This window comes from Ptiloglossa arizonensis, chromosome 12 (genome assembly GCF_051014685.1).
Source record: "Ptiloglossa arizonensis isolate GNS036 chromosome 12, iyPtiAriz1_principal, whole genome shotgun sequence".
Taxonomy (NCBI): Eukaryota; Metazoa; Arthropoda; class Insecta; order Hymenoptera; family Colletidae; genus Ptiloglossa; species Ptiloglossa arizonensis.
In genome coordinates, this window is record NC_135059.1 from 883,966 (window position 1) to 910,334 (window position 26,369).

The 26,369-nt window shown below is 33.6% G+C and overlaps 2 protein-coding genes across 4 annotated transcripts; one reads left to right on the forward strand and one right to left on the reverse strand.

The window, feature by feature from the left end:
• Positions 1 to 15: 15 nt before the first annotated feature.
• On the forward strand, positions 16 to 17,524 carry Sin3a (SIN3 transcription regulator family member A). 3 transcript variants are annotated; one of them, XM_076324826.1, is made up of 18 exons: positions 16 to 148; positions 2,785 to 3,077; positions 3,670 to 3,843; positions 3,992 to 4,144; positions 4,234 to 4,565; positions 4,639 to 4,876; positions 4,954 to 5,208; positions 5,315 to 5,731; positions 5,886 to 6,337; positions 6,416 to 6,890; positions 6,961 to 7,207; positions 7,300 to 7,671; positions 7,763 to 7,932; positions 8,035 to 8,229; positions 8,500 to 8,778; positions 14,075 to 14,226; positions 14,755 to 14,965; positions 15,063 to 17,524. In XM_076324826.1, exons 2-18 carry the CDS (start codon positions 2,805 to 2,807, stop codon positions 15,312 to 15,314), a joined length of 4,647 nt encoding a protein of 1,548 aa, XP_076180941.1. In that variant the 5' UTR covers positions 16 to 148; positions 2,785 to 2,804; the 3' UTR covers positions 15,315 to 17,524. The 3 variants fall into 3 exon arrangements, with proteins under 3 accessions (XP_076180941.1, XP_076180943.1, XP_076180942.1); XM_076324828.1 differs by having other exon boundaries at positions 8,500 to 8,709; XM_076324827.1 differs by having other exon boundaries at positions 5,330 to 5,731.
• A 164-nt stretch (positions 17,525 to 17,688) lies between these two features.
• Positions 17,689 to 24,199, reverse strand: LOC143153520 (uncharacterized). The gene is made up of 3 exons (XM_076324838.1): positions 23,640 to 24,199; positions 22,179 to 22,354; positions 17,689 to 20,302 (listed from the first exon to the last, which is right to left on the reverse strand). Exons 1-3 carry the CDS (start codon positions 23,727 to 23,729, stop codon positions 20,152 to 20,154), a joined length of 417 nt encoding a protein of 138 aa, XP_076180953.1. The 5' UTR covers positions 23,730 to 24,199; the 3' UTR covers positions 17,689 to 20,151.
• Between the last annotated feature and the right edge of the window lie 2,170 nt (positions 24,200 to 26,369).

A 26,369-nucleotide genomic window follows, 5' to 3' on the forward strand; every position in this document is an offset into this window, starting at 1 on the left:
AAGAAATTCCACCGACAGCCGTATCTCCTTGTGGAAGAGCACAACTTTCGTCGCAATCGACCATTTCACCTCGACCACTTGCTTCTGGACAACTTCCCTCGAAATTCAGTGGTGCCAGGACGTTCAACTTCTTTTCAGATGGAAATTGGTATGTACACCTCTTATATTAGGTTTGCTACATATGAAATGTGGTTTCTTCAAACAAACATCAAAGACATGTAGCCTCTTTTAAAACTTCATGTATTTATTCTAAAGTATTCGTGTAACTTTTTGAATTTTTTTCAACGGTGCATTAGTTACGTTATTTCAGTTTTGACAAATGTCAGAAATTCTGGGGGCTAAATATTATTCGGATGTTATTATTTACGACTTTCCTTGATCTTCTACGTACTTCGACTGTTAATAATACGTTCTCTCATTATGAATTTTCAGAACTAACATTGAGTTATTGCGTTAATATATTCTTCCCCAAACATTGATTTAGCTTATTCTTTATAACAACATTACTGTTCAATTTGAATTTGTAAAGGAAAGTCATACAATTGATTTCTTCTATTATAAAGTAGAAAATACTAAGTGCCAAATTAGGGATCTCTTGAAAATGAGTGCATAAATATTATAAGTCTTTCATCTTTAAAATGGCATATAACAATTAACGCTTTGGTATTATATAGTTGCTGTTGTAATACAAAATTTAAAAGAAATATGTTGTATATATTAACCTAATGTTTTTGCTACGTTCTTTTCCTTTTCTCCATTCAATCATATTTTTATATTCATACAAAATTGTTATAAATTATTATATAGATATAAATAGGCTATGTGGATGTAGGAGTAATATATTATAATTATTTCTATAACACATTTTTAAATTACACAGCAATTTCCTTTCAATAATATAATTTCTGTCCCTTTTAACTTAGTACCATTCTGATCAAAGAGATACATTACCTTTGATTTCAATCATATACAAGTAATTTGTAGTAATAGTTTTCTAACATATTGCTCTAATCGATTCATATTAGAAACTTTCTGGTATGTTATTCATTGCTACACTTTGTTTCTTATTTTCATGATAATATGGTAAACCTTGTGAGAAAATCATTCTAAAAGTTGTATGAGATCTTTAGTATTTGTGATTAAACATAGGGTAACAAGTAAAGCATTCCTAGTTATATTCCTGTAACTCCAACTATAGAAATAAATATTAGTAGAACATATTTTCTTTGTAGTTACATCTATTTATGAAGATAAAATTAATCAATATGTGTATAGAGTCAAATAATACATAACAACAATGAAATCTGTTTCTGTGTAAGCATAAATAATCTTATAAGAACATTTCTATATCGCATATATAAGCAAAATTGAACATTGAATGATAACGCATATAAAATTAAGAACCAGTTTTTATATGTCTAATTGTATGTTACCTTTTAAGCAAATGTTAAATTTTCTTATTGCTCAGATTTTTGTACGCTATGGTTTCATTTACTTAAACAAAAAAAACCTTGAAAAGCACAACATATAAAAGAATGCATATGACAATATAGGAAGCGAAGATATGCAAGAATGATAAATAATTAGTGGAAGAAAAATGTATTACATTTTCAGTATGTACTCATCCATATTAATAATTGTTAATGTTTTTAAAAGAAAGTTTGATTTTTTCCAAATTTATATGTGCTTATGATTGTATATAATATGCAGCATCTTTTATGTGAGGTTATATTATCTCAAACATTAGTAGCTAATTTTCTTAAAAATTTGGATGTATTTAGCTTCTTATTTAATTCTTATAATTACATTTTACATCCACGTAAATTAAAAAAACTAACCACGTGTATTTTAATTGTTTAATATTATGCAATATATATAGTAATTGCAGCTATTAGTAATTCAATTATTTTTAACTTTATAATTGAGCGTGAAATCACAGTCAGAATTACTTTAAATTGATCAAAATTAAATTACAATATTGAATAATATATTTTTAATGAGATATTATATATCGAAGTACAGAATTAATTTTGTGGAATACGGTAGCATCGAGAAGTGTTCGAATCGAACGAAATACAAGGGAATTTATAATTTTACCATTTTCTTTCACAGAAATAATGATAAATTTGTACCTTTTAGTCGATTTTTGCATTCTTTGTTGCATCGTTTTAGACAGAAAGTTTCTTCTACGTATGAAGTTACGGGAAAGTGCTCCTGCTGCTTCGGTTTCGTTGCGTGTGCTGTCACACGGAGTTCTCGGCGCGGTGCTTTCAAAATTACAGAACAGTTCCCAGTAAATTAAAATCTATTTGCAAGAGGGTATCGAGTATAGTTTAAGATTACATTTCGGCACGCTTGAGAACGTATTTATGTACGCGTTGGCTCGTGTATTGCGGATGCATCGTCGATCGCGTCATTTTATCACCGTAAACGAAACAATACTGAACACTTTCGAAGCTGTACGAGCTCTTCCTCCGTCTGCTTGTGGCGCGCCAAACATACCAAGAACGATATTGCAAAGCTCATTGTTTACGACTGCATGGCAGGTGACGGTTATTTCACATAAATTTAATGTTAACTCTTTCGGTGTTATGCTTGAGCGCTTAACGTACGTAGTGTGCAGAAGTCTCGTAGTCAGTTATATTCATCTAACGCCTATAGGCGTTCACCGCACGCACTGTACAGATTGAGTGCTTATAAGCGTCCACAGTGACCGAAGGGTTAAACATTATAAGAATATCACGTGAAATATGTGTCTGAGCGACACCGTATCTCGATTCGTAGCATTTCCAATGTGATCTGCGATGAAACGCGTTCGCGGGCTGGACGAGGTAGCATCACCAGCAGCAGCAACATTAAAGCACTCGTCAGTGAGTGCAGGAAGTGGCTTAGGTGGCGGAGGAGGTGGTTTGGAGTACCATTCAAGCAGTGGAATAGGCGTTGTTGTACCTGGCCAAGCAGTTCGATCAGTTACTTCGAAAGAAATGCCGGGAAGTATACAATTTGGAACTGCCCAAGCTCAACAGCAATACACTGGAGCAATTGTTGTGCCGACCGCGGCTCCGTCCCCCATTAAGGTGCGTTATCTGCGTTATAATAACAACAGCGATGAGTAGGAAAACCAACTAAAACATCATTTTTCTGTTTCTCAATGTTTGTTATTTTTTAAATATTAAAACTTTTTTAATAAATATATTATTATTTTTTTCAAAATTGTTCATAATTGTTTTTCATAAAGTATAAATATACATACAACTGATGCGAAAGCAAATAGAATTAATCCGCTTAAAAGCGATTTATTGAATTAAACGTCCGCGCGTTACGTTTTTATAATTACCGCATTAATAAATTTGTTTCCGTGTGATGTAATTTGCACGATTTTATACAAAATTTGTAAAGTAAACATAGAGTATTTATATCGTTGTTCAAACATTTATACTTTATCGATCTATTTAACGAGAAAAAATAATCATCTTACTTAAAGTATTTTTATATTTGAAAGGTGTTTTTGAATTTTTGTTGTTTTTTTTTTGTTTTTTAATAATTTGATATCTGTTTGTAGTCTTAAATATTTTATGCTCTACACAAATTTATACATATGGAAATGTCATTTAAAATTGTTTAATAATTGCGTTAAGATATTTTGCAACTCTTACATATTTGTTTTAGGGAAGTGGATCTGCCGGACTTACTTCTACATGTAGCAGTAGCAGTGTAAATACTGGTGGAGGATTGCATAGTGGGATAGGTGGTGGGAATAACCATAGTATGGGTTCTCAACAACCTACACCAGGAACACAAAGTCAAGTTCATAGCCAGCAACAACCAACAATAAGGCATAAGGTTCATGTTACATATATATTGAAACCTTTTAAACTTTATATAATACTTTTATAGTTGTGTAAAGGTATATATATAAAGTTAATGAGATTTTATATTTTTAATCAACTGTAAAAGATGTTGCGTAAAGGTTTTCTTGTTCCACTTATAGGTCCATTCTGGGAATGTAACACCACTAGCTTCAACCCCACCAGGCACAAGCCTAGGTGGTGGAAGTGGATCCCAGCAGTTTCAGAGATTAAAAGTAGAAGATGCGTTGTCTTACTTAGATCAAGTCAAGTACAAATTTAGTGACCAACCACAGGTACATTTAAAATAATTTGTACAGCATGATATTTTGAGTTTATTTCATTAAACAATATTGTGGTAATTGTATTATGTACTTATTTGTAGGTGTATAATGACTTCTTAGACATTATGAAAGAGTTTAAGTCACAAAGCATAGATACTCCAGGAGTCATAACACGAGTGAGTCATTTATTCAAAGGACATCCTGAACTTATTGTTGGTTTCAACACATTTCTTCCACCGGGATATAAAATAGAAGTACAGGCAAACGAGCAAGGATACGCATTTCAAGTGTCAGTTAGTATGCCAAGTCCAACAGCAACGCATACTGCTACTTTATCACAACACCATTGTACAGTAAATGTTGGTTCGCCTCCTGTTGCAAGTCCACCAACACAACCAGCAAAAGCACCTCCCGTTTTACAAATAATGCATGGGTAAGGTATAATTATTTTTTAGTTCTTTTATCAAATAAGTTAATAATTAATGGATCGTTTTATTTAAAACCAGATCTGGGAATATACATCATTCTTTGGCAAACAATATTTCCAACAATAGTTTAACAGTACATGCACCATCACCACCACCAGTGCAGACATACAATAATTCGCATGTTAGTGCAGCGCAAGCTCAGGCTGTAAGTCAAGCATTAAGTCAAGCACAAGATGGCATACCAACTAGTGGGCAAACTCAACAGAGTCAACCAGTGGAATTTAACCATGCAATTAATTATGTTAATAAAATCAAGGTTTATATCTAATTAAGAAATTATACAGCATGATAAAAGATAAAACCTTTCATTATCTCAATTTTCCTAAATTATAGAATCGATTCCAAGGTCAACCAGACAAGTATAAAAGATTTTTAGAAATTTTACATACTTATCAAAAAGAACAACGGAATTTAAAAGAATCTGGACATATGGGTGGCACAAGTGGATCTGGTGCAACTGGCGGAGCAAAGCACCTAACAGAAGCAGAAGTTTACAGTCAAGTTGCAAAGTTGTTTGAAAATCAAGAAGATTTGCTTGCTGAATTTGGACAATTTTTGCCAGATGCCACTAATCAACAGAGCTCACTGGTGAGTCACATATATCGAACATCAACAATATAAAGAAATAAAAAATTTAGTTCTTTAATGTCTCTCGAAATGTACATTTATATCAGCGAATTCTGATTGGTATTAGTCTGTTATGTTTCAGAGTAACAAGACTGCTACAGTTAACGATCATACAACAATTGTTAAGAAACCATTGGGACCTAAGGCACCTTATAACAATTCGGGAAATATTTCGAGAGAATTACGAGAGTCAAGCAGCACTGGTACAATAGAACGTGAAAGTCGCGATCACAGAGATCGTGAACGAGAACGTGACAGATCTGGCGTACGAGATATTAATAGTGTGCAGAAAATTGGCCACAGTACAGGGCAATTAAAAAGAAGTCCATCGTTCACACCTTCGGTAACGGCCGGAAATTCTCATCATATACAACACGGTCCACCCCCCTTGAAGAAACATAAAGTGTCCTCTATGCGTGAATGCGTTACTATAGCAGAAGCTGGAAAATACGGCAGTTTAAACGATTATGCTTTCTTTGACAAGGTTAGCATTTTGAATTCAGAATTATTATAATATTAAATAAAGAGGTTTTCTTAAATCATTTACTTAATTATAGTATTAAAAAAAAAAATTAATTGCAAAAATGAAAAGTTTTAGTTACAGAGAATATTACAAATGTAAATGTATTTTTTTTTAGGTACGCAAAGCACTGAGATCTCAGGAAGTTTATGAAAATTTTCTGAGGTGCTTGGTTCTTTTCAATCAAGAGATAGTGTCCAAATCTGAATTGGTGCAGTTAATAACGCCATTTCTCGGTCGCTTTCCGGAGCTTTTACGTTGGTTTAAGGATTTCCTAGGTCACTTACCCGACTCTTCTACTACCGCTGCAACAAACACAGGAAGTAATTTAAATGTTGAAGCACTACCAAATAATGTTGTACGAAGTCATCAAGAGCGACCTCAAGGCGATTTGGCCATGGAAATCGATTATACAGCATGTAAACGTCTAGGAGCGTCATATTGCGCGTTACCAAAGTCATACGTTCAACCAAAGTGTACAGGAAGAACGCAGTTGTGTAAAGAAGTTCTTAATGATACGTGGGTTTCATTTCCAACTTGGTCAGAAGACAGTACATTCGTGACATCAAGGTTTGTATTTTTCAAATTGTTATATAACATTTGTGATCCTTTTGCATATGAGATTTTATCATTGAATTTAAATTTTAGAAAAACTCAATACGAAGAGTTCATTTATCGCTGTGAGGATGAACGATTCGAATTGGATGGTGTGATAGAAACAAATGCGTCAACTATTAGAGTTCTTGAAGGTGTTCACAAGAAAATGAGTAGAATGAGTCAAGAGGAACTTCAAAAATTCAAACTTGACGATTGTCTCGGTGGTTGTTCTCCTACAATTCATCAAAGAGCCCTGAAGAGGATATACGGCGATAAGGCTGCTGACATTATAGACGGTCTTAAGAAGAATCCTGTAGTAGCAGTACCGGTGGTTCTGCGACGACTAAAAAGTAAAGAGGAAGAGTGGCGGGAGGCGCAAAAAGGCTTTAATAAAATTTGGAGAGAACAAAATGAGAAATATTACTTAAAGTCCCTAGATCATCAGGGTATCAACTTTAAGCAAAATGACGTGAAAGCACTAAGGTCCAAAAGTTTATTTAATGAGATCGAAACATTGTACGATGAGGTTTGTAACGTTCTTTTTTTTCGTACATATATTTTATTTTCTTCTTATTAAATACCTATTCATTTTGCAGAGACACGAACAAGTGGATGATGGCAATGGTGACGGCCAAAACAATAGCGGTCCACACCTTATATTACCCTATAAAGATAAATCTGTTCTAGATGATGCAGCTAATCTTCTTATTCATCACGTGAAACGTCAAACAGCTATCCACAAAGAAGATAAACAACGAATAAAGCTTTTATTGAAGCATTTTATACCTGACCTTTTTTTTCATCCACGCCAAGAACTTAGTGACGATGAAAGGGACGAAGATGGTAAGAAAAATGTAACAATTGATTAACGTTGTAAGTTGTAATTGTGCGTTGTAAAGAAACGTTGATATATATAATTCACATTATCATGACAGATGAAAAAGAAGAGTTGAATGTAGCAGCGTGTAGCAATTCTCAAACAGTAACAATGAATACCTCTCCGTTGGGTGGTGGTCTTCAAGCAAATAGGAATAAGGCGCCGGTATCTCCGATTCCGTCTTCCACGTCGATTAAAACTGAACCCGATGTAAAAGTACCTATCCATGCTTTGTCAAACGACCCTGAAGAAGCATACACGCTTTTTATGGGGAGTAACAATTGGTACCTTTTCTTGAGGTTACATCACATCTTGTGTGAAAGGTTGACAAAAATGTATGAAAGGGCTGTCGCCCTTGCAGAAGAGGAGTCACGATACAAGCAGCAGCGCAAAGAGAGTACGGCCGTTGCTTTAAGATTAAAACCTAAAAGTAAGTAAAAGAACTATCGTTTTGTGTATGCAACCAACATAATAAGAAATGTATTTTATTGCAACTTAACATGACCGTGTGTCTGATGTAGATGAAATTGAAATTGAGGACTATTATCCTGCATTTTTGGATATGGTTAAAAATGTCCTAGATGGTAATATGGAAAGTACGGCATACGAAGATACCTTACGAGAAATGTTCGGCATTCATGCGTATATTGCCTTCACGTTAGATAAGGTTGTAACGTACGCTGTGAGGCAAGTAAGTATATGTGTATCAATATTTCAGAATTTGTTTAGAACTACTGCTTGATATGACATTATGATAGAGGTTAGTTCTTAATTAAATATATAATACGTTCAGTTGCAGCATTTAGTTTCGGATCCCATATGCCAGCAATGTATGGAACTGTTTCAACGAGAACAGCGTCAACCAAAAGAAAGTAGTGGTGCGGGTGGTTTATGTGCTACTGCATATATGAGACTTGGTGCAGAAATGGCGTATCAACGCAAAGCTGAGAAAGCTATGGCGGATGAAAACTGTTTTAAAATATACATAGTAAGTATTAAATATTACCCTCTTTTTCAGAATGGAAGTCCTGTGTGAATAATAAATTTATAAATACGAATGTTAGTTGCTTTAACCTGATCTAAGAGATTTTGAATTTAATATATTATACAAACTCAGATTATAAAATCTAGGATTACATTCATAATATATTATTCAATTATAGCCATCGTTATAACATAGACATGACTATGAATAGAAAATGTTTTTTTAATAAATTATAAAAATAATGTTATAACGTGTAATTTTGCATTGTTACAGTATAAAAAGGACTGCAAAATGACAATGGAATTATTGGATACGGAGGGTGATGAGGCGATGGACAACAGTTGTAGGGAAAGAGAAAGGGAAGGAGTTACAGTGTCTGAAAAATGGTCTACATATGTTGAGAGGTTTTCTGCTCCAGCTGGACAGACTAGCCCGAAAGACACCCCTACCTTAACAGACAATGAGCCAACAACCAATCATCCAGTGAGTAACGACCAGGCAGCAAGGGGGGGGAGGGGCAGAAAGCGCAAGAACACTGACATTAGCAAGAAGGTATAGGATCCACATCCCTTTTCATAATCATTGCCAACGTTGCAGTTTACGTTCATTCGTATTTGATGTCTGTGATTGGAGTTGTACTGTTGCCATTTAGTGTACAACTAGTGTCCCAAAGAATGAAAGTTTTAAAAAACTTTCTTCTATTATTTCGTGTGATTATATTAATGCAGAGGTATTCGTGCGTAAACGTTTTAATCGCAGTCAGGCACTTTTCCAGAAACGAGTCTTCAAGAGAATCTTTGTTGACTTCCTTAAAAGTAGAAAATATTTTAGGTACAAACGTTGCAGCATGTGTGTGTAATGCGACACACCCACACACAACACACACATTATTTATGTATATATATATATATATATATATATATATATATATATATATATGTATGTATATATGTATATATATTTAATATATGTATATGTGTAAATATATATATATATATAAAATATGTATGTGTACGTGTGTGTGTATGTATATATATGTATATGTATATATATATCGGTTATTTGCTAATGCGAGGAAGCTAAATGGTCATATATGATCTGCTATCACCGACGCTTTATTATTCGAATGGGGTCAGAGCACTGGTTCATATTTGTCGTTGCATAGAAATCGCAGAACTTTATATACATAAGTAGAATGAACTAATATTCTTTTAAACGCAAAAAAAAGATAACGGAAGGTCATATATTTATTTTCATAATATTTAAAGAGATAAGAGAGATATGATTTCCATCTCAGTGCGTCCAATGTGGTGCTGTAAATTAAGTATAACTTTGCATAATGCACTACAAAACGAATCCCCATTCTTTATTCTATACATATTCGCCCATACTTTTGGTGTTATTGCAATAACACCATTAGTCGTTATGTGAGAAATTATATTTCTATATTCTAACTATCAATTTAAAATAGGACAACGATATCTGAATAGCAATTTTTTCAAATCTCAAACGCAGAAGATTGTTAATAGATATTTACAAACGTGCTATATTATTGATAATGTTATTTATCGATTTTCTGTAATTGCTTTGCTTCCTCGTTTTTTATCATGTGAATAACTTTTGGTTTGACATATTATTTCATGTTATTATTCTTCAAGGTTTTCTTTTCTATGTGATATCTTCTTTTATTCAAGAGTTTTATGAGTTTAGGTTTGAAAGTATTTAATACTCTTCATAATATGAAAGAAAGTGCACGATATCAAAATTCACGCGTAGAAAATTCTATATTTTGTTTTTTTAATTTTGTTTTAACTTTATATTTATTCATTTCATGGTTATCTAATAACGTTTCTGTTCGTTCTATGTTTTTGTTTGAAGTGATTTTTATAAATAATTGTATAAGAGTATATAAGCTTTGAAAGCTTGTAAAATTTAGAATTATTTAATTCATTAAAAATGGTTTACTTTTATGTTAAAAATATAATTTTCTGTGAATTTGTCATCAGACATTAAAAAAATTGGGTCAACGAAATAAACAAGGAAAATTTCATGTATACATTAACGTATTGTCCATTATCGTACTGTCTTTGCAATTGCCCACTTCACGTTTCTATAGAAACAGAAAGCTAAATAATTACAGCAAAGTGTAATTGTGGGATGAAAGATAGTGACGAACATGTGACACATTTGCAAATGTACAAAACAGGAAGGAGACACGGCATACACAAATGAAGTCATCCAAGTAGTGCCATAACGAATGTAAAATGTTAGCTTAAAACATAACATTTGATATTGGTCAATTCTTACTGTTTATTTCATTTTCATCTTACTATTATTATATTAGATAAGATCGTAATTCCTAGAATTTATAAATGAAATAGAATTTAAAGAATGTAAATATTTGATATAAATTTGTACATATGTTTTGATACACAACTTAGGTCGACTGGTAGTGTGCATCACTAACTTGTAAAATTCCACCATTCGCTATCATATTCAAAGATTAGTGAAGCCTTTGGAAAGGAAATATGGATATTGACTCGTGAACACATTACTTCCACGCCACCTCACGTCGTGCAGTATCGTGGCATATTCTGTCACTCGTCTTACTCCAACTTAAAAATTTGTCACTGCAAAACCTCTAACATGCCGGAATAACTGTCAAAAAACGAATATGAAGAGAAGATGCAGAATACGACACATAATATTTTGGGTGTTTTTCAAAGACATCTGAAGGATACCTGTTAAGGTCCCGTGTGGAAATTAATGAAAGAAGCATGGAAAATTTCTCGTCCCTATCTTTAAATTAGGGTACGTTAACGAAACATTGAAATTGTGTATTTTTTAGACATTAGAGATTACTCCTTGAAATGGTCAACAATGAATCTTAATGCTAGGACTGAAGCCTGTTTAGAGCACTTTGAACTATAAAGCTAGCTATCGATGCAACATGTCATATTACATTCTTGAGACCAAATTTATTGATTTGAAGAATGTGGTTTGATATGTCATGCTGTTACACGTAACAAAATACAGTATGCATTGGTTCTAGCTTGAATTTAAACTGGAAATAGTGTATCATGGCGTGGACCAAGTGTGTTCCTGGCTTAACTGTTGCGCCATTGTGAAATACGTGTGTATGATAATTCTTTGCTGTGTATATATTAATATATAAGTAGTGAAGCAAAGATTATATGGTGTAGCATGTAAATAGAAAGTCACTTGTATCTTTTAATTAATATGCAGCTTCGATCGAAGAACGTAACAGTATGAAGCGTTGATATCCCCTGATCGAATATTTGCCAAAGGTTTCACAGTTTTAGCTCTCCCGGTTGCTGCTATTGTTTTTGCACAAGGAGGTCCTTTCGGTACTCTAATGAATTTTCATTTGTGTAATTATATTCTTTCCTTGAAAATACTACAATTCTGTTGGAAGTATTAATAATTTCACAATGCAGTAATAAGAATTGTTATCTTTCAATACTTTAATCATTTGTTCGCATTGAGTTCAATTTGACATTTGAATAGTAATTCGGATCAAATGATCTTTCTTTGTTTTTTTCTAGGTTTCGACAAGCTTATCAGTTCCATAGTTAATATGCTTTTAACTTTATCATGTTTAAAAGACGCACTAGGATTTCTTTTTAACAAAATGCTAGTAATTCTTTACTAGTTTTATTGTTTGATGTCAAGATATATGTTTTGTACGTTTTATGGGCAACAGGTACTGTTAGTTTCCTCTGCCATAGTGTTTTGTACAGTATACATACTTTTGTGACGAGAGTGGATTTTCAGATGCAGTTTTGCAATGTTGTTTCCTCATTGAAAATATCTTCGTATTTTGTACAAAATGTAAACATGCATTTTCTGACAAGGTTCTGCATCACGGAATTTTAAGCGCTATATACATATATAGAGAGAGTTTACACGTATTACGTACGTGTATTTATATATTTTTCGTTTGTTTAACAGTTCAATACGTTTTTATTAGACAACGTGGCACAAATTTAATTAATTTAACAATATACATATATGTAGTTGTTGCCACAAATAATCTGATTTAAACGTTACTGTGACATTTGTAATATAGTTTCATTGAGACTATGAGATCGTATGTGCAGACAGATTTTATGTGATTGTTATAAGCTCATATCTCCGTTTTCACTTTACGCAGTGAATTTTAAACTCTATATATATATAAGACATATATATATATATATACATATATATACATATATACATATATATATATATTTTGTAACTGTAATCTGTATATGAAACGAATATACATATAATAATAGATAACAATAATATTGTATAGAAGAGAGATATTGAAATACATGAACAATGCTTTTAAACATTATTGTCTAACATCATTTTGTACCACTAAATTTATTACTTTGATTCTCCAATTTACGCATATTGTTTTCAAAAAAAAATATTTTTAACACTGTATTTAAATACTTGATATTCATAAACATTTAATTCAGATGTTGAAATTTTTGTTTATCCTCATCTGACTTTTATTTTAGATATTTTCTCATTTAGCTTCGATTTGTTCTGCTTATTATTTCAAATTTATATCATGTGTGCCACTTATTGAAGGGTGAAAAATATTAAGAGTAATATATCTCTTTTCTAACACATCTGTATTTTAAAATAGCAAAGCTCATAGCTTAAAATTGTTGAATAGTTTAACTAAAATTATGTTAATACTTTGTCTCTTTTGTTATGCTCTCACTCCACAAGTTCATTTATCATCTGTGAATGTAGATGTATCGTAAATTGAACTGGAAATATTATTTTAATCACGTTTTTTTTTCACTTCATCTTATGCTTTGTATTAATTTTATTCTTATAACTTGATAGACAAAATGTTTTATTATTGCCAAATATTATTGGTACTGGAATTAAATACAGTTGTACTTGTTATTACAGCTTTTAGTAAATGTTAATAAAAAGGGTTAATCATTATTCAATTTATAATTAATAATGTGTAATTCTATATTCAATTTATAATTCTAATATGTACAATTTTTATTCATTTTTTAATAGCTTAGAATATTTCGCTATTAAATATGTTCTATTATTTAATAACAATTACTTATATAGTATCAATAATATGACAAGAAATGATAAAACAATAGGTAGTCGGTTTTGTTGCAAATATTCTGAATATGACATACTTCTGATTATTGCTTTTTGTGCATAAAATTCCCTGCATAAATATTAACATTTTATATTCATCTTTAAAACGCATCCTTTTGACCTATCCACATTTCTCCGAGTTAATTATTGGTACATTTTATTTATAGAATACAACTTCATTGATATGTATGTGATTAAGTATGTGTCAGCGTGTAATGACAATCACATAATGGCAAGTAACTTATTAAAAAACAGAAAACATCAATGAATACAGAAAAACGAAGATAATAGGACCAAACAGGAATAATTATTATTTTTCATTTTGAAGTGATTTTTCCTTTAAAAGTATAATTTTACAAAAATTTAGTTGCCCAAGTAGAAGAGCAACATATTGTATTTAGACTTTTTTTGTAATTTATTTCTGAACTTCATTGCTCTTTATTTTTAAATTTGTTTAATTTTATTACTTCAAGAAAAGCATGAAATGATGCATAAAAGTATAAAAGGCAACGTGCACAATATTGTAATAAATTATTTTACAGTTGTGTAATAAGAACACTTACATTAAGTATGTTAAAGTTATTGTTAGTACTAATTACATACAGTAGTGAAATGAATAATGTTATTAAGACTTAGATACGAATATATACATCTCCAAAGTCTACCTTTTAGAAAAATTAACATAAAATGATTGTTGTAGATGGATGGGAATGGTTGGAGTTCTTTAGGCAGAATCTTGGCAGGACGTAAACCCGTATTTCTATATCGTAATGTTAGACAATGGAGGAAAAGGGCTGCAAGAATGATGTCAGCATCCATGCCTAATGCTAATCATCCTGAGAAAGGTGCAGAGTAAGTATTTTTTATTACACTTGTATATAATATTATCATCATCGGCATCAGCAACAGCATCATCGTCATCACCATCATTATCATTATCATTATCATCATCATCACCACAACCACCACCACCACCACCACCACCACCATCACCATCACCATCACCATCACCATCACCATCACCATCACCATCACCATCACCATCACCATCACCATCACCATCACCATCACCATCACCATCACCATCACCATCACCATCACCATCACCATCACCATCACCATCACCATCACCATCACCATCACCATCACCATCACCATCACCATCACCATCACCATCACCATCACCATCATCATCATCATCATCATCATCATCATCATCATCATCATCATCATCATCATCATCATCATCATCATCATCATCATCATCATCATCATCATCATCACCATCATTATTATTATTATTATTTGAATACTTCTTGATAATATCTTATTCCTTTTTTTGTTAATAAATTCTGTTAATAACTAAATTTTCCCTTCTAGCTCAACCGATAAAGAGAAAACACTGGATTCTGTAGATGCACTTTTGAAACGGCCTCCTGGTTTACGATTAGCAGATTCCGGAGATACATCTGACATTATCAATTCTGATGAAACACAATGCAGATTTAATCCTAACAGTTACCAAATGCTTTATGTTGCTAGTAAGGAAGCATTCCTTTATAAACAAAATTCATTCAGCCGTGCCAGAGAGGTATGTCTTACAATTGTAACTATTTATTTGGTCCTAACAATATTAAATACTTTTAGTTTAATTTTAAATATTTATATCATCATTTCTTTTGTGACAGTGTCATCCAGCTGTAACGAAACATTTGAACTCGAAGTTCCATCAGTGGCTTTCATCTTGGGCGTCTAAAAACGTAGCCGATATTCAACATCGGTTATGCCAGGATTGGTTAATGGGGCGTTACGAAAATTTAATTCCTCATAAAACACGAGTGATCACAGATAATGACCAAACCAGATCACCTTACCGACAATACAATCGTTATCGAGTAGAACGCTTACAATCCGACCTTTTAACGGAACCATGTGTATAATTTTACATCTCTTATGATTTCTTTACTATTCTTTGAGAATATATGATTATTACTGAGAGCTCGTTTCGATAATTTCGTATTCGCGGATTCTATTTGTTAATAATTAATTAAGAGAAGGTTATTACAATTGAAGGTAAAATTAAGACCTACGTTCCTCGCATGAACTAATAAAGAACGTCTTATTTTGCCGATGAAGTTCATCGTGAACGAAGAGGAATATAACAAATCGTTTATACATTGTGTACTACATTGATTGCATTCGACTTATACAAAATTTGTTTTTTTTTTTATTGTACATGAGTGATTAATATGACGCAGGTGGAAATATCGCTGATCCGTTAAATTGTTATTTATGTAACAGTTTACAAAGTTTTTCGAATGTAAGATATTAAAGTGTCGAATTGAACGGTAAAAACGGAACATGATTGAAACGCGCGATATTTCCAAATGTATTAAAGATAAGCTTGTGATTAGGTAATATAAGATATTTAAACGTAATATTTTTTTTGTCGCGACGATTACTTTTCCATCACATTAGATAGAGATCCTTCAAGTAGGGTTTTACATAAGAGAGTAAAGTTAAAATAAAACTTTTGATACTTTATGTAATCTTAAACAATTTAGAAGAAATATTCTATCTTAATATAACTGTCGTTTGTAAGTGCAAAGCAGATTTAGCCAATTTTATTTCAATCAGCATCGTATTTTGATAGATATACATGATTTTTATTGAGATATTAAATATTGTTATCAGTTAAAAATATTCAAACTCAAGCATACTTTCTATTACACGTTACATACGTTCTATTACACAGGTTTGTGCCTTTATTTGTAGCAAATTGTAACAGTAAAAATTTAAACGATTAATAGAATGCAACTATGAATGGATAAAAATAAATTGGCTAAAACTATAGTATAGTTTCCCTAATTGATAAAAGATTTTAAGAAGTCCTTTTGAGTCGCATCCATGCAACAGTTTTTGTAATTTTTCTAATAATTTTAAAAACCATTATACGAAATATTTTATATATATGTATATAAAATATTTTCCGTTCGAAGTTTTTAATAACTTACTTCTCTTATTTTCTTACGAACGATACGATTACGATTCGAAGTCTCTCTTCTCTTAAAATTCATTATACATAGACTGTATGTATAAATACCTGCTTGTGCGTATGTATGTGCATGTATGTATGGATGTACGATAATTGAGTGCATAAGTATGTATATACACATGAAACGGGAATAAACATTAGGCCTTATTTTTTACTTGATCTTTAGGCTATTTGGTAAAAATTGTAAAATATTATAGTGGTGTTCCTGTACAGTGCAAAAGTAATGACAACATTGAAGTGCGGTGTTAATAGAAAAAGGTATTGATTCACCATGCACGAGGTACATAGCTCGAGTTGTAATTTTATGTTATTCTTATTATTATAAGTATCTATTTTTTACTGATTCACTTTTATTTGTATATCGCTATAAATGATATGTGTGTGCGCGCACGTGCACGCGTACACACACTTGTATTTACATATACATATGAAATTGACAAAAATACGATTTTTTTATATTATCGATATTTTCAATGTTAAATTCTCTGTTCGTAAAACTATCGTAAGAAACATAGTAACTGAACAAACGTTTGTGCGTGGTAATAAAAGAAAATAATTTCCTTGTAATATTTAAACTGCGTGCAGTCGTTGCTATATCCGGAAACACGAATCAATTTTGTTGCATCAATTCTGTCGGCATTCATGAAGATATTCAGGCAGAGTAAGGTATAAAATATATTGACGGATAATAATATATGTATAAAGCAGTTGAATACATTCTTAATTATACAAATTTCGTTGAAGTCTTGGCGTCTTTGTTAATGCGTATAATTTTGAAAAGATGCTATTACACATACACATTCACACACGCACACAAGTACATTGTGCCGCTCAGTTATGCAATATACCGTAGTTGTACATTAACCTGTGTATCTTATCAAAAACTGAAGAAAGAAAGGAGAGACGCGGTCTTCCGATGTTCGACTACTTGTGACTATTAATGATAGTGTATTTTATCAAGAAATTGCTAATTTTAAAAGTGTATGTCCGTGTATCAAAAGTGAATGTACAGGCAATTTTATTACTCGAGATAATAATTTAATGTTGATATATTTTGCACAAATCATTATTAATATTAATAAACCATTAATATTACGGTTGTTCTATTTTATTGATTTTGCATTTTCAGATCACAGTGAATGATCGAATTCATAAAAATGTACATGGAGAGGAAAAATATTTGATATCTATTGTACAATTACGGTTTGAGGTAAGTAATGGTTAATAAAATAAGGACAAATGCACAAAATACAACAATGTTTCCTGCAACATTACTTATTTTTATTAAAAACATTGATAACATTGATAATTGTTGTACAACTATAGATAATTTACCCTTCCTTACACCTTCCTGCGTATTAAACATTAAACTAAATACTGCATACGAATACATTGCCTGTACTATTTTCTACACGCTTTCATAAAACGCTGATAACATTCAGAATTTTATAAATTTTACAAACGTTGTATTGCACAAAATGTGTAATTTTCAAATTGTTAGTTGAATTTGTTTTAATAGTAGTACACATCTTCAAAAAGTAAAAATCGTTCAAATTAGTAAAATATTATATGAAAAAGAAAAAAACAAAAATTAAGAATACAAGCTACGTGTGTTTTTCTAGTAAAAAGTATAGAAACTGCAAACGTGTAGAAAAACGTTTCTATATAATTACTTTTCTATTTTATCGTTTCATGTATATCTAATGCAATGCAATTGAAAAAGACAAAACGATCTATCTTTATCTCCATTTTGCCGCAAACTATTGAAAAGCAATTGCAAGACGGTGTAATATATTTGTGAAACGTAAAAGATTCAATTAAATATTAACTGGAGAGGGACCTCTTTGGTCTTTGAATAAAAATTCGAGTATGATATTATTTATAAGCGAATGATATTAGTTACATTACTATTGCTTTAGGACATTATAAATAGTCGATTATGATACACAAAAAATTCGAAATAATTTTCCCCGTTAAGTACAAAATTGTGGGTTGCGCCTTATCAAAATACTGTAACTAATCTTGCTACATTTATTATCACCTTGAGTATTTCCAAGATGTATATTGACTTAATGTAATTAATTGCAATTCAATGATGAACTTCGATGAAAAACATAGTTCGATGTATTTGTATTGAAGTTCACTTAATTATATTATAGAAATCGATCTTCGACAAGTATTTTTGAAAATCGAATTAGACATTCAGTGTGTTTTGGGTAGATGATCGAATCACAGTTATTCGGAAAACAATATTTTCTTTTCATGGGTGAAATTAAGCTGAATCAAAAATATTTCCGCGATAACCATGACTTTTAAAAATTTGCGGATTAGATTTATGACAAGCAGAATAGATACGAGGTTCTTAGATAATTTCACATCTTAAATGGCGGCGTGCATTTCCGTCAAGTATTTAAAACGCGATTTCCTGTTTACTTATCGAAGCAGTACATCTTAGGAATACAGTTACGAATACGAATGTTTAGATTCTTATCAAAGATATAATAGAAATTTGAATCCTTTCAGACTTGGTTTTATTTACTTTTAAAATAATTAACGAGTTAAACTTTGGCAACGATTAAAATTCTTAAAACAGGTTAAAAATCGTTTTTAATAAGATAAATTAAGTCCGAAAAGATTTTAACAGAATAAATTTAAAATTCTTGTAGGCATTCGTAAAAGAATTAATCTGTCAGTCGTTACTTTATGATGAATTTTCCGTTATGCATAAGATGAAGTAAAATTTCTCTTAACTTACAGTTTTGATCTGTGCGACTAATCCGTACCGAACAACAGCAAATCAGTTTGTAATTCGTTTCTGTCTAATGTTTCATTTTTTAATTGTTTTAAGTGACGTTAAAATTCATGAAGATTCTTTCTACAAATTGAACGAATCGAACAATCGCAATCTAGCGCGAGACTTTTGTTTCCATGACAACGCGAAATTCCCGCTCAATCAGTTTCTGATCATCGAGTTGGTGTGGCGCTGTTGAAAGACTCATGGTCTAATATCAAAGTAAAATCAATAAAGCTTTTCACTAAAATTATATAAAAATGATAAGTAATGACATTAGGTAAGATACTGTATCAAATTATATTGAAAACAGTAATTTCATGCTACAATAATCAGTTTTAAATGTCTTGCGCTCACGATTCGAGGTCGCGGTAGTTTTCGTCCGATCATCGCTCAATTTTCATTCGATTTGTGTCGTAATACTAAACATTCGGTGAAAACTCTTAAATATAATCGAACGAATGCCGATTCAATCTCCAAGAAGAGAAAATTTCGAGCGTATGCTACTCAACTTAACGTAATTCAGGTCATCGGGAACAATCGACTTTGAATCGAATTAACGTCCCGTCATATGATTCGTGTTCGCGTGGCGCGTTCTCGTACAGGTTAGGTTGAGTCGACCGCGAAATTTCGAAGTTCGCCCTCATGAAAACTCCGCACGCGAAGAAAACAAAACCATAACCCGTTCTGTTTTACAGGATACGTGCGCGAGTGTATTACCGCAATATAGAGTGTTCGTGTCATTATTGGCCATCTTTCTTGCAGACGAATGGTACAGGGAAGTAATGGAGAAGGAAACAGTTGATAATGTATATCGGCCAATAAAGGACGAACAAGTTGCGTTCTCGGAGTCAGGAGGTAAGTGGGACTCGGTTCGTTCGACAATGATACGGTGAAGTCTACGATGACACCATAACGACAGACGCGCGTTTTAACTAACGTAGTCCGTCGAGTCCATATCGTAAGGCGATTCGCCATCAAAATCCACCGTCGTGTTTTGACGGCAGTGATATACATACGCTCTCATCGACACGTTCTCACCGGTAGGTACACACTTGTAAGTCTCGTCGGGGCATTTACATCTGAAAGAGAAGACAAATATACGTTTATTGTACGTTCTTTTACCCGCGAGTGTGGATAATCGACAATTTTCTATTAGCATATTTTATCTCGATCGAGTGAATTTGAATTTCGGATAGATTCTATCCGATCATATTCTTTCTACAGTCTCTCCATAAGTCTATATTTTCGTCTAATATACATATATAATATGAACAAGTAAAATAAGAATACACGTTATTATAGGACAGTTCACGTTTACAGTGGATAATATCTTTTCTACACCTTATTTATTTTCTTATATATAAATTTAATAATTCTTATTATGGTTTTTAAAATATTTTTTCCATTAACGGACAAATGATTTTAGATTTATATAATTATCGAAAGTCTGCACTGTTCATAATATTGCAGTTTGCAAGGTGTATTTAGACTTTCCGAACTTACTGTAGATTTCATACTCCGTATAATTTCTTGAATTTGTTTGCTTCTAATGACACACGTAAGAAGTTTATTGTAAAGCAATTTCCTTAGTTTAGATTTCAGAAAAATTTTGTCCAATAATCGTTTTTATCAATTTAGTTTCGTTTACTCGAAACTTACATTGGAAAATTCTATGATTTTTTACCAAACATCAAATTAATACTTCAGGTACCTGTAATACATTCTTAGTGTTCAGAAATTAGGGCGCGGACAGAAATAAAAAATGGAGGACGATTGAGACCCAGTTTGAACAGTAGCTTCTTGAGTGTAGAATGAAAAAAGTGAAGGAGATTAATGATTCATCGTGAACTTGTTGGTAAACGATAAAGTGTTTATTGCTTCTTTTTACTTCACGGGGTTATTGCGTATAGCACAGTTGATTCATGAAGACTGAGTATTATCAATGTTTCTTTGCTTACTCATGATATATAATGGACATCGGGTATCAATCGCTTACGCATATTCTTAATACGTTTGCAGTATGTTTTGCGAGGGGCTGTTTGACGAACGTCTTATTAATGATTGTTCATTAAATGTACATATGTATTATATATACGCGCGCGCATGTGTACACACATTACGTATATTATACATATATTTACATCAAAACTATAAATGTATATGTGTTGCTGCAAGTTAGTTGTGCCTTTTTAAATTACTGCATTCGTTTGATTGAAAAATTGTACGTTATTATATATTCATAGAAATCGTATAATAATTATTTATAAACAATTATGACTTTGTAATTACTTATGACTGTTATATAGTATCTATAACAATTTATTATCGATATAAGTATTGTATTGTATAATTTTGATATAAACGGTCAATTGTACGCTGTGAACTTTGAAATAGAACAAGAGTAATATTTTTCGATAACGCTAGTTACTGGGTTATCTCTTTAGGAGTGAAAAGTTCGAAACTTGAAAGTTTGAAATTCGAATTTTGAAACGCGAACGAATATCGTTCGTACAATTTAACTTGCGAGAATTCGAAAAATGTATATTTGAAAAATATTTCATCTGTACGATTTCGAATCTAGATCTTGTCCATTCGTTTAAAAGATAAGCCCTGAATACGATACATCGTATTACAATGACCAAATGTGAATCACCGAATGATGAGTAACGCAGCTAATATAGGAATTTTATACGTGAATGAGATTTTTCACTCGCACGATTTAAATTTCTTGAAACGAATAGAGCGAAATATACGTAACCAATGCTTAGAGCTACCGAGTGCTGTTTACGTACCGAATAAATTAACATTCAATGAAAATTATGCTTCGACGTTAAATGTACTGTTTCCGTTTCTCGTATTCCTCGAATCACTGTCCGGTATTTGATATATTTTTGATAAATTTCGAACAATAATTGCTCCCGTTATCTTGTTCAGCGTATATGTAACGTCACTTACGTATTTGCCATGAAAACCGTGGTTTGACGAGTGAAAGGGTTGTACGCATTCCATCCGCACGGTGTATCGTAGCAGTTCCGCTTAGGGCTGTCGTTTCCGCTTTCGGTCGCCCTTTGGGTTCTCAAACTGTCGGGGTAGGCGTCGTGAACAATGCGACGCAGTTGTTCCGCAAATTCCTAGAAACAACGATGCAAAAGATGTTTGAATTTCGTAATCCGTGTTTGGTTTTTTGCTCGAAGCATACACTTACGCCGAAAGAAAGGCTTTGCATTTCGAGCACACGCGAAATTGTCGTTGAACCAAAAGATAACCAAAAGTTGCAAAATCAAATCGATTTAAGTGTTGCTATGCAAGCTTTCACTTCAATCGTAAGTGAATACCTACTCGAATAAGTGCTCGAAAATTGAGGCTAAATTACTAAATGTTTTAAAAACTGCACGTATTACATAACCAATAATATTTGTCGATTAATATTTAGTACGTTTTTCAAGATCGTCCAGAAACACGGTTCCTTAATTGTTTCGAACAGACGAGAGCAAATGTACGCAGTCACGATGAATCGAGTCATGGTGAAATTCGAGCGATTAACTTTCGAGCATCACGTGCTAAATCATCGACGCGACAAGGGTATCGGTGATATCGAATTCGTGTTTTAGAGAATGTAATTTTTCAGGCGTTCCAGGTGACGTAAAATGGCGAATCGAAAAGGTATCCGACGATAAAGTATATTTTCCAATGACTTTAACTCAACGATTCCTTTTCGATCGAACTCGTGTACTTTTCTCGTATCGCTGATTTCCCGATGTACGAAAGATTACGGAACGGAAGACTTTTGGAAAAAATTGATCAGGACCTACATAGAAATACAAACGTGGAAATCGGCAGGTGAACTCTTTCGAAAACAAAATAATCGCAAACTCGCGATTACGATCGCGTTTCTTCGAAATAGAGATACACCGTTTTTGCTCAGCTTCGAGTTTCACATAGAATCTACCGATTCGCTTAAAAACAAAACATACCTCGTCGGTGCGAGGATTGTTTTAATAGAGAAAATACATTTTAACTGCATTTTAATTCTAGAACAAATTGCTTTGCCTTCCTAACGAGGTTTAAATTACGGTAACGTTGACCGGCCCGGTCGTTGTGTTCCCTTTTTCGCGACTGTACTCGTACGTGTGATCGAAGACAGAACAGCATCGGTACACGCGATGATTTTCATTTTTCAAGAGGTACCGGTGTCCAATGAGACGTCTCGCGAAAGAGATTGCGAAAGTTCGTGCAGACCGAAGGATAAATAACGAGGAATCGCGCGACGCACGCAAGAGGATCGGCAATCGAAGCAACCTCAGGATCTTCTCCTGACCACCGTTACACTCCCCGACCCGAGAATCGATCCACGTTCCAACGATCGATGACCAATTACTTCGATAGAAACGATATTTATCATTTAGCATCGCTTACCTCCGATTTGACGGCTGCGCCGATGGAAAAGTCGACGGTACAGAGTACCGCCACTAACGTCACGAATAATTTAAACAGCGCGGAATTCATGGTGGCTGTCGATTTTTCGAACTTTCAACTTGTCGAGTGGTCGCCGACCGTGAACACCGCTAGGACAACCGGCTAAGGACGAGCAACGGAGCCTTTCCTCGAAAGTTCCTTGCTCCCCGATCTTCTCTCTTTTTCCTCGGGTACTTCTCGGGGACGTCTCTGTTATACTCGAGTCGGAGGCAGCGTGTTGGCGGGTGTGATGACTTTTGTCGTACGTTGTTCGGACAGCGAGATACGGACAGAGAGGTCTTTGAATGAATCTCGAGGCGGGATAGACCCGCGCAGTGGCTCGACCAGAAACGTGTCTGCAAGGATGGACCTCTCTCGAGGACTCGCGATCTGGTACTGATGCCGCCGGATGCTAGCGGGTGAATTCAAACAAGTGCACGCGTGCTCTTTCGCCGTTCGAGCAATACGTCTACGTACGCGGATTCCGCGGTGCGTCTTCCGACTTTATACATAGACTGACGCCTCGTATAGAATGAGGAGACTTTAGAGATGCCGGCAGTTTATATAGGCAGAGCTAGCTGCTGCCGGGGCGGGGGCGGGAACGTCGGAGGGGGTCTCTTCAAGAAGGAACGAGAGAGACCGAGGTAGAGAGCGCGAGGGTAGACGCGGTGCCGGGAACGGAGATCAGAATTGTAATAATAAGAACAACAGTATTAATAATAATCACCTTTAACTATCCTCTGACATTTGCGTTTATTCTTGGTTTATTGTCGATTCGTCGATCGATCGGGCTCGAACGTCTCGATGATATTGGATCAACCGGACGATGACGATAGGGAGTAAATACCATTGAGAGCGTACAATCGGGAACGATCGGGGGGTACGCCGCTTGTGATTTTCTTTTTTTAAGTATCGTCCTTAAACGAAGGAGGTTCGCGGCGATCTCGAGACGTAAATTTTGGTATCGTTTTACGGATGTTCGATGCTCGTCGTAACCGCGATCGAGAACAGAATAGTCCCGATGAGTTTCTTTCATTTTCCATTACGTGGCTTTTCTAGTTTGCCTCGAACGTTTACCGAAACTGAACGCTATTGTACCGTGTTCGGATGTTACGAAAAATTGTAGACTCCTTTCGTTCTCTGGAGGCTAGATTAACAAGGGAACGTTTCTGAAAATTTTGCGCGAACCAACCACCGAGAAAATTATGGTTTTTCTATCTCAGTCCGCGAACGACTTCGTAAACGCGAAATGCGTTTCTTCGATAACGTACAACCGTTTCCGATTGTTTAGTTTGTTTTTTTCTCGTTATCGGAAATAAACATCGGGCGGCAAAACTTTCGCGGTAGTTTTACGTTACAAAACATAAACGTAATTTTGCTACGTCTGGAAGATTACCGACGTATTTACCGACCGTTGTAACGGTTTGGTCACGTGGCTGAATTATACGTCGCCAAAATATTTTGCTGCGCCTTGTGTTTCATGAAACCGTTGCACTAAAGCGTGCGATTATTCGTGTATCGTATCAATCGTTCTATTTTTCTACTTATTTCATCGAACTATTTTGCAGTTCCAATTGAATTATCTCGATCAAAATACATATTGCCATGCATAATTTGAACGCACTTGCATTGAATTATAATTTTTTTATATCTTTCATCAAATTCCTTTATTTTAAGGTGAAATAAATTTCGAGAGATTTAATAATGGCATCTCTTGTCATTGATTGTATCTCCATTTAAAGTGTACCTTCGTTACTTTATGTTTCGCAGATTGATTTGTTTTCACCGACAGATAATTCCGTTGAAACTGCAAAATAGACCGATAAAATAAATGGAAAAGTAATACGATTTATACAAGTCATCTTGTTATTACAAACAGATACGATTTTAAAGTTTCGAGCGTCACATCGAAAATCGAATTAGTGTAAACATTTTGGAGTAAACGTATACTGGAATTATCGAGTACCAATATAGTTTAAGAAAACGAACAAAGAGTAGATAGGCAAAACCGAAAGACGGGCCTCGTAAATAAAAATAGATATTGTAGCAAGCTAAAAGTTTCGTATCTTTTAAAACAAAACTTCCTCGCGAATTGTCCAGATATCTTAATTCCTTGTCAAACGTTGATCTTTTTCCACATTCAAACCGTGTACCGCTCACAGCTACAACGAATATCCTCTGCTATGTTCGATGCGGAAAAAAGCCATCTTTTCGCCCATAAATTGCGTCTTTGCGCTAGTACAGCTATTGGGGATTACTTTATACGAAACGAAATTCGATAGCGAAATAACCTTCTAATTCGTACTAATGAAAAAACCATTTTCAAAAATTCTAAACGCTAAATTCCACTCGGAGGCATTCTCTTCAACGGTATACGTTTTGCCAAAAATCGTATTAGACTTGTAAGACAATTGACCAATTTTGAAAAATTTCGACCAATTTCGTTCGATGGAATTTATTAAAAGAACGATTCTACTTAAATTTCAAAGCATAATAGATCGGTTTTGCGTCATCATCTATCCGGATCGATCGCTTGGTCGACGCGGAGGAAGATCGGTGCGCAGAGAACCGAAGTAGAGATCGTTTAGATTTCTCAATTTCTAACAAGACTTGGATCCCCTCTTGTTACGCGTATCGGATGTGAAATCCGAAGTGAGCGCGAGTTTACGCGTACTCGGTGCAGCTGGTGTA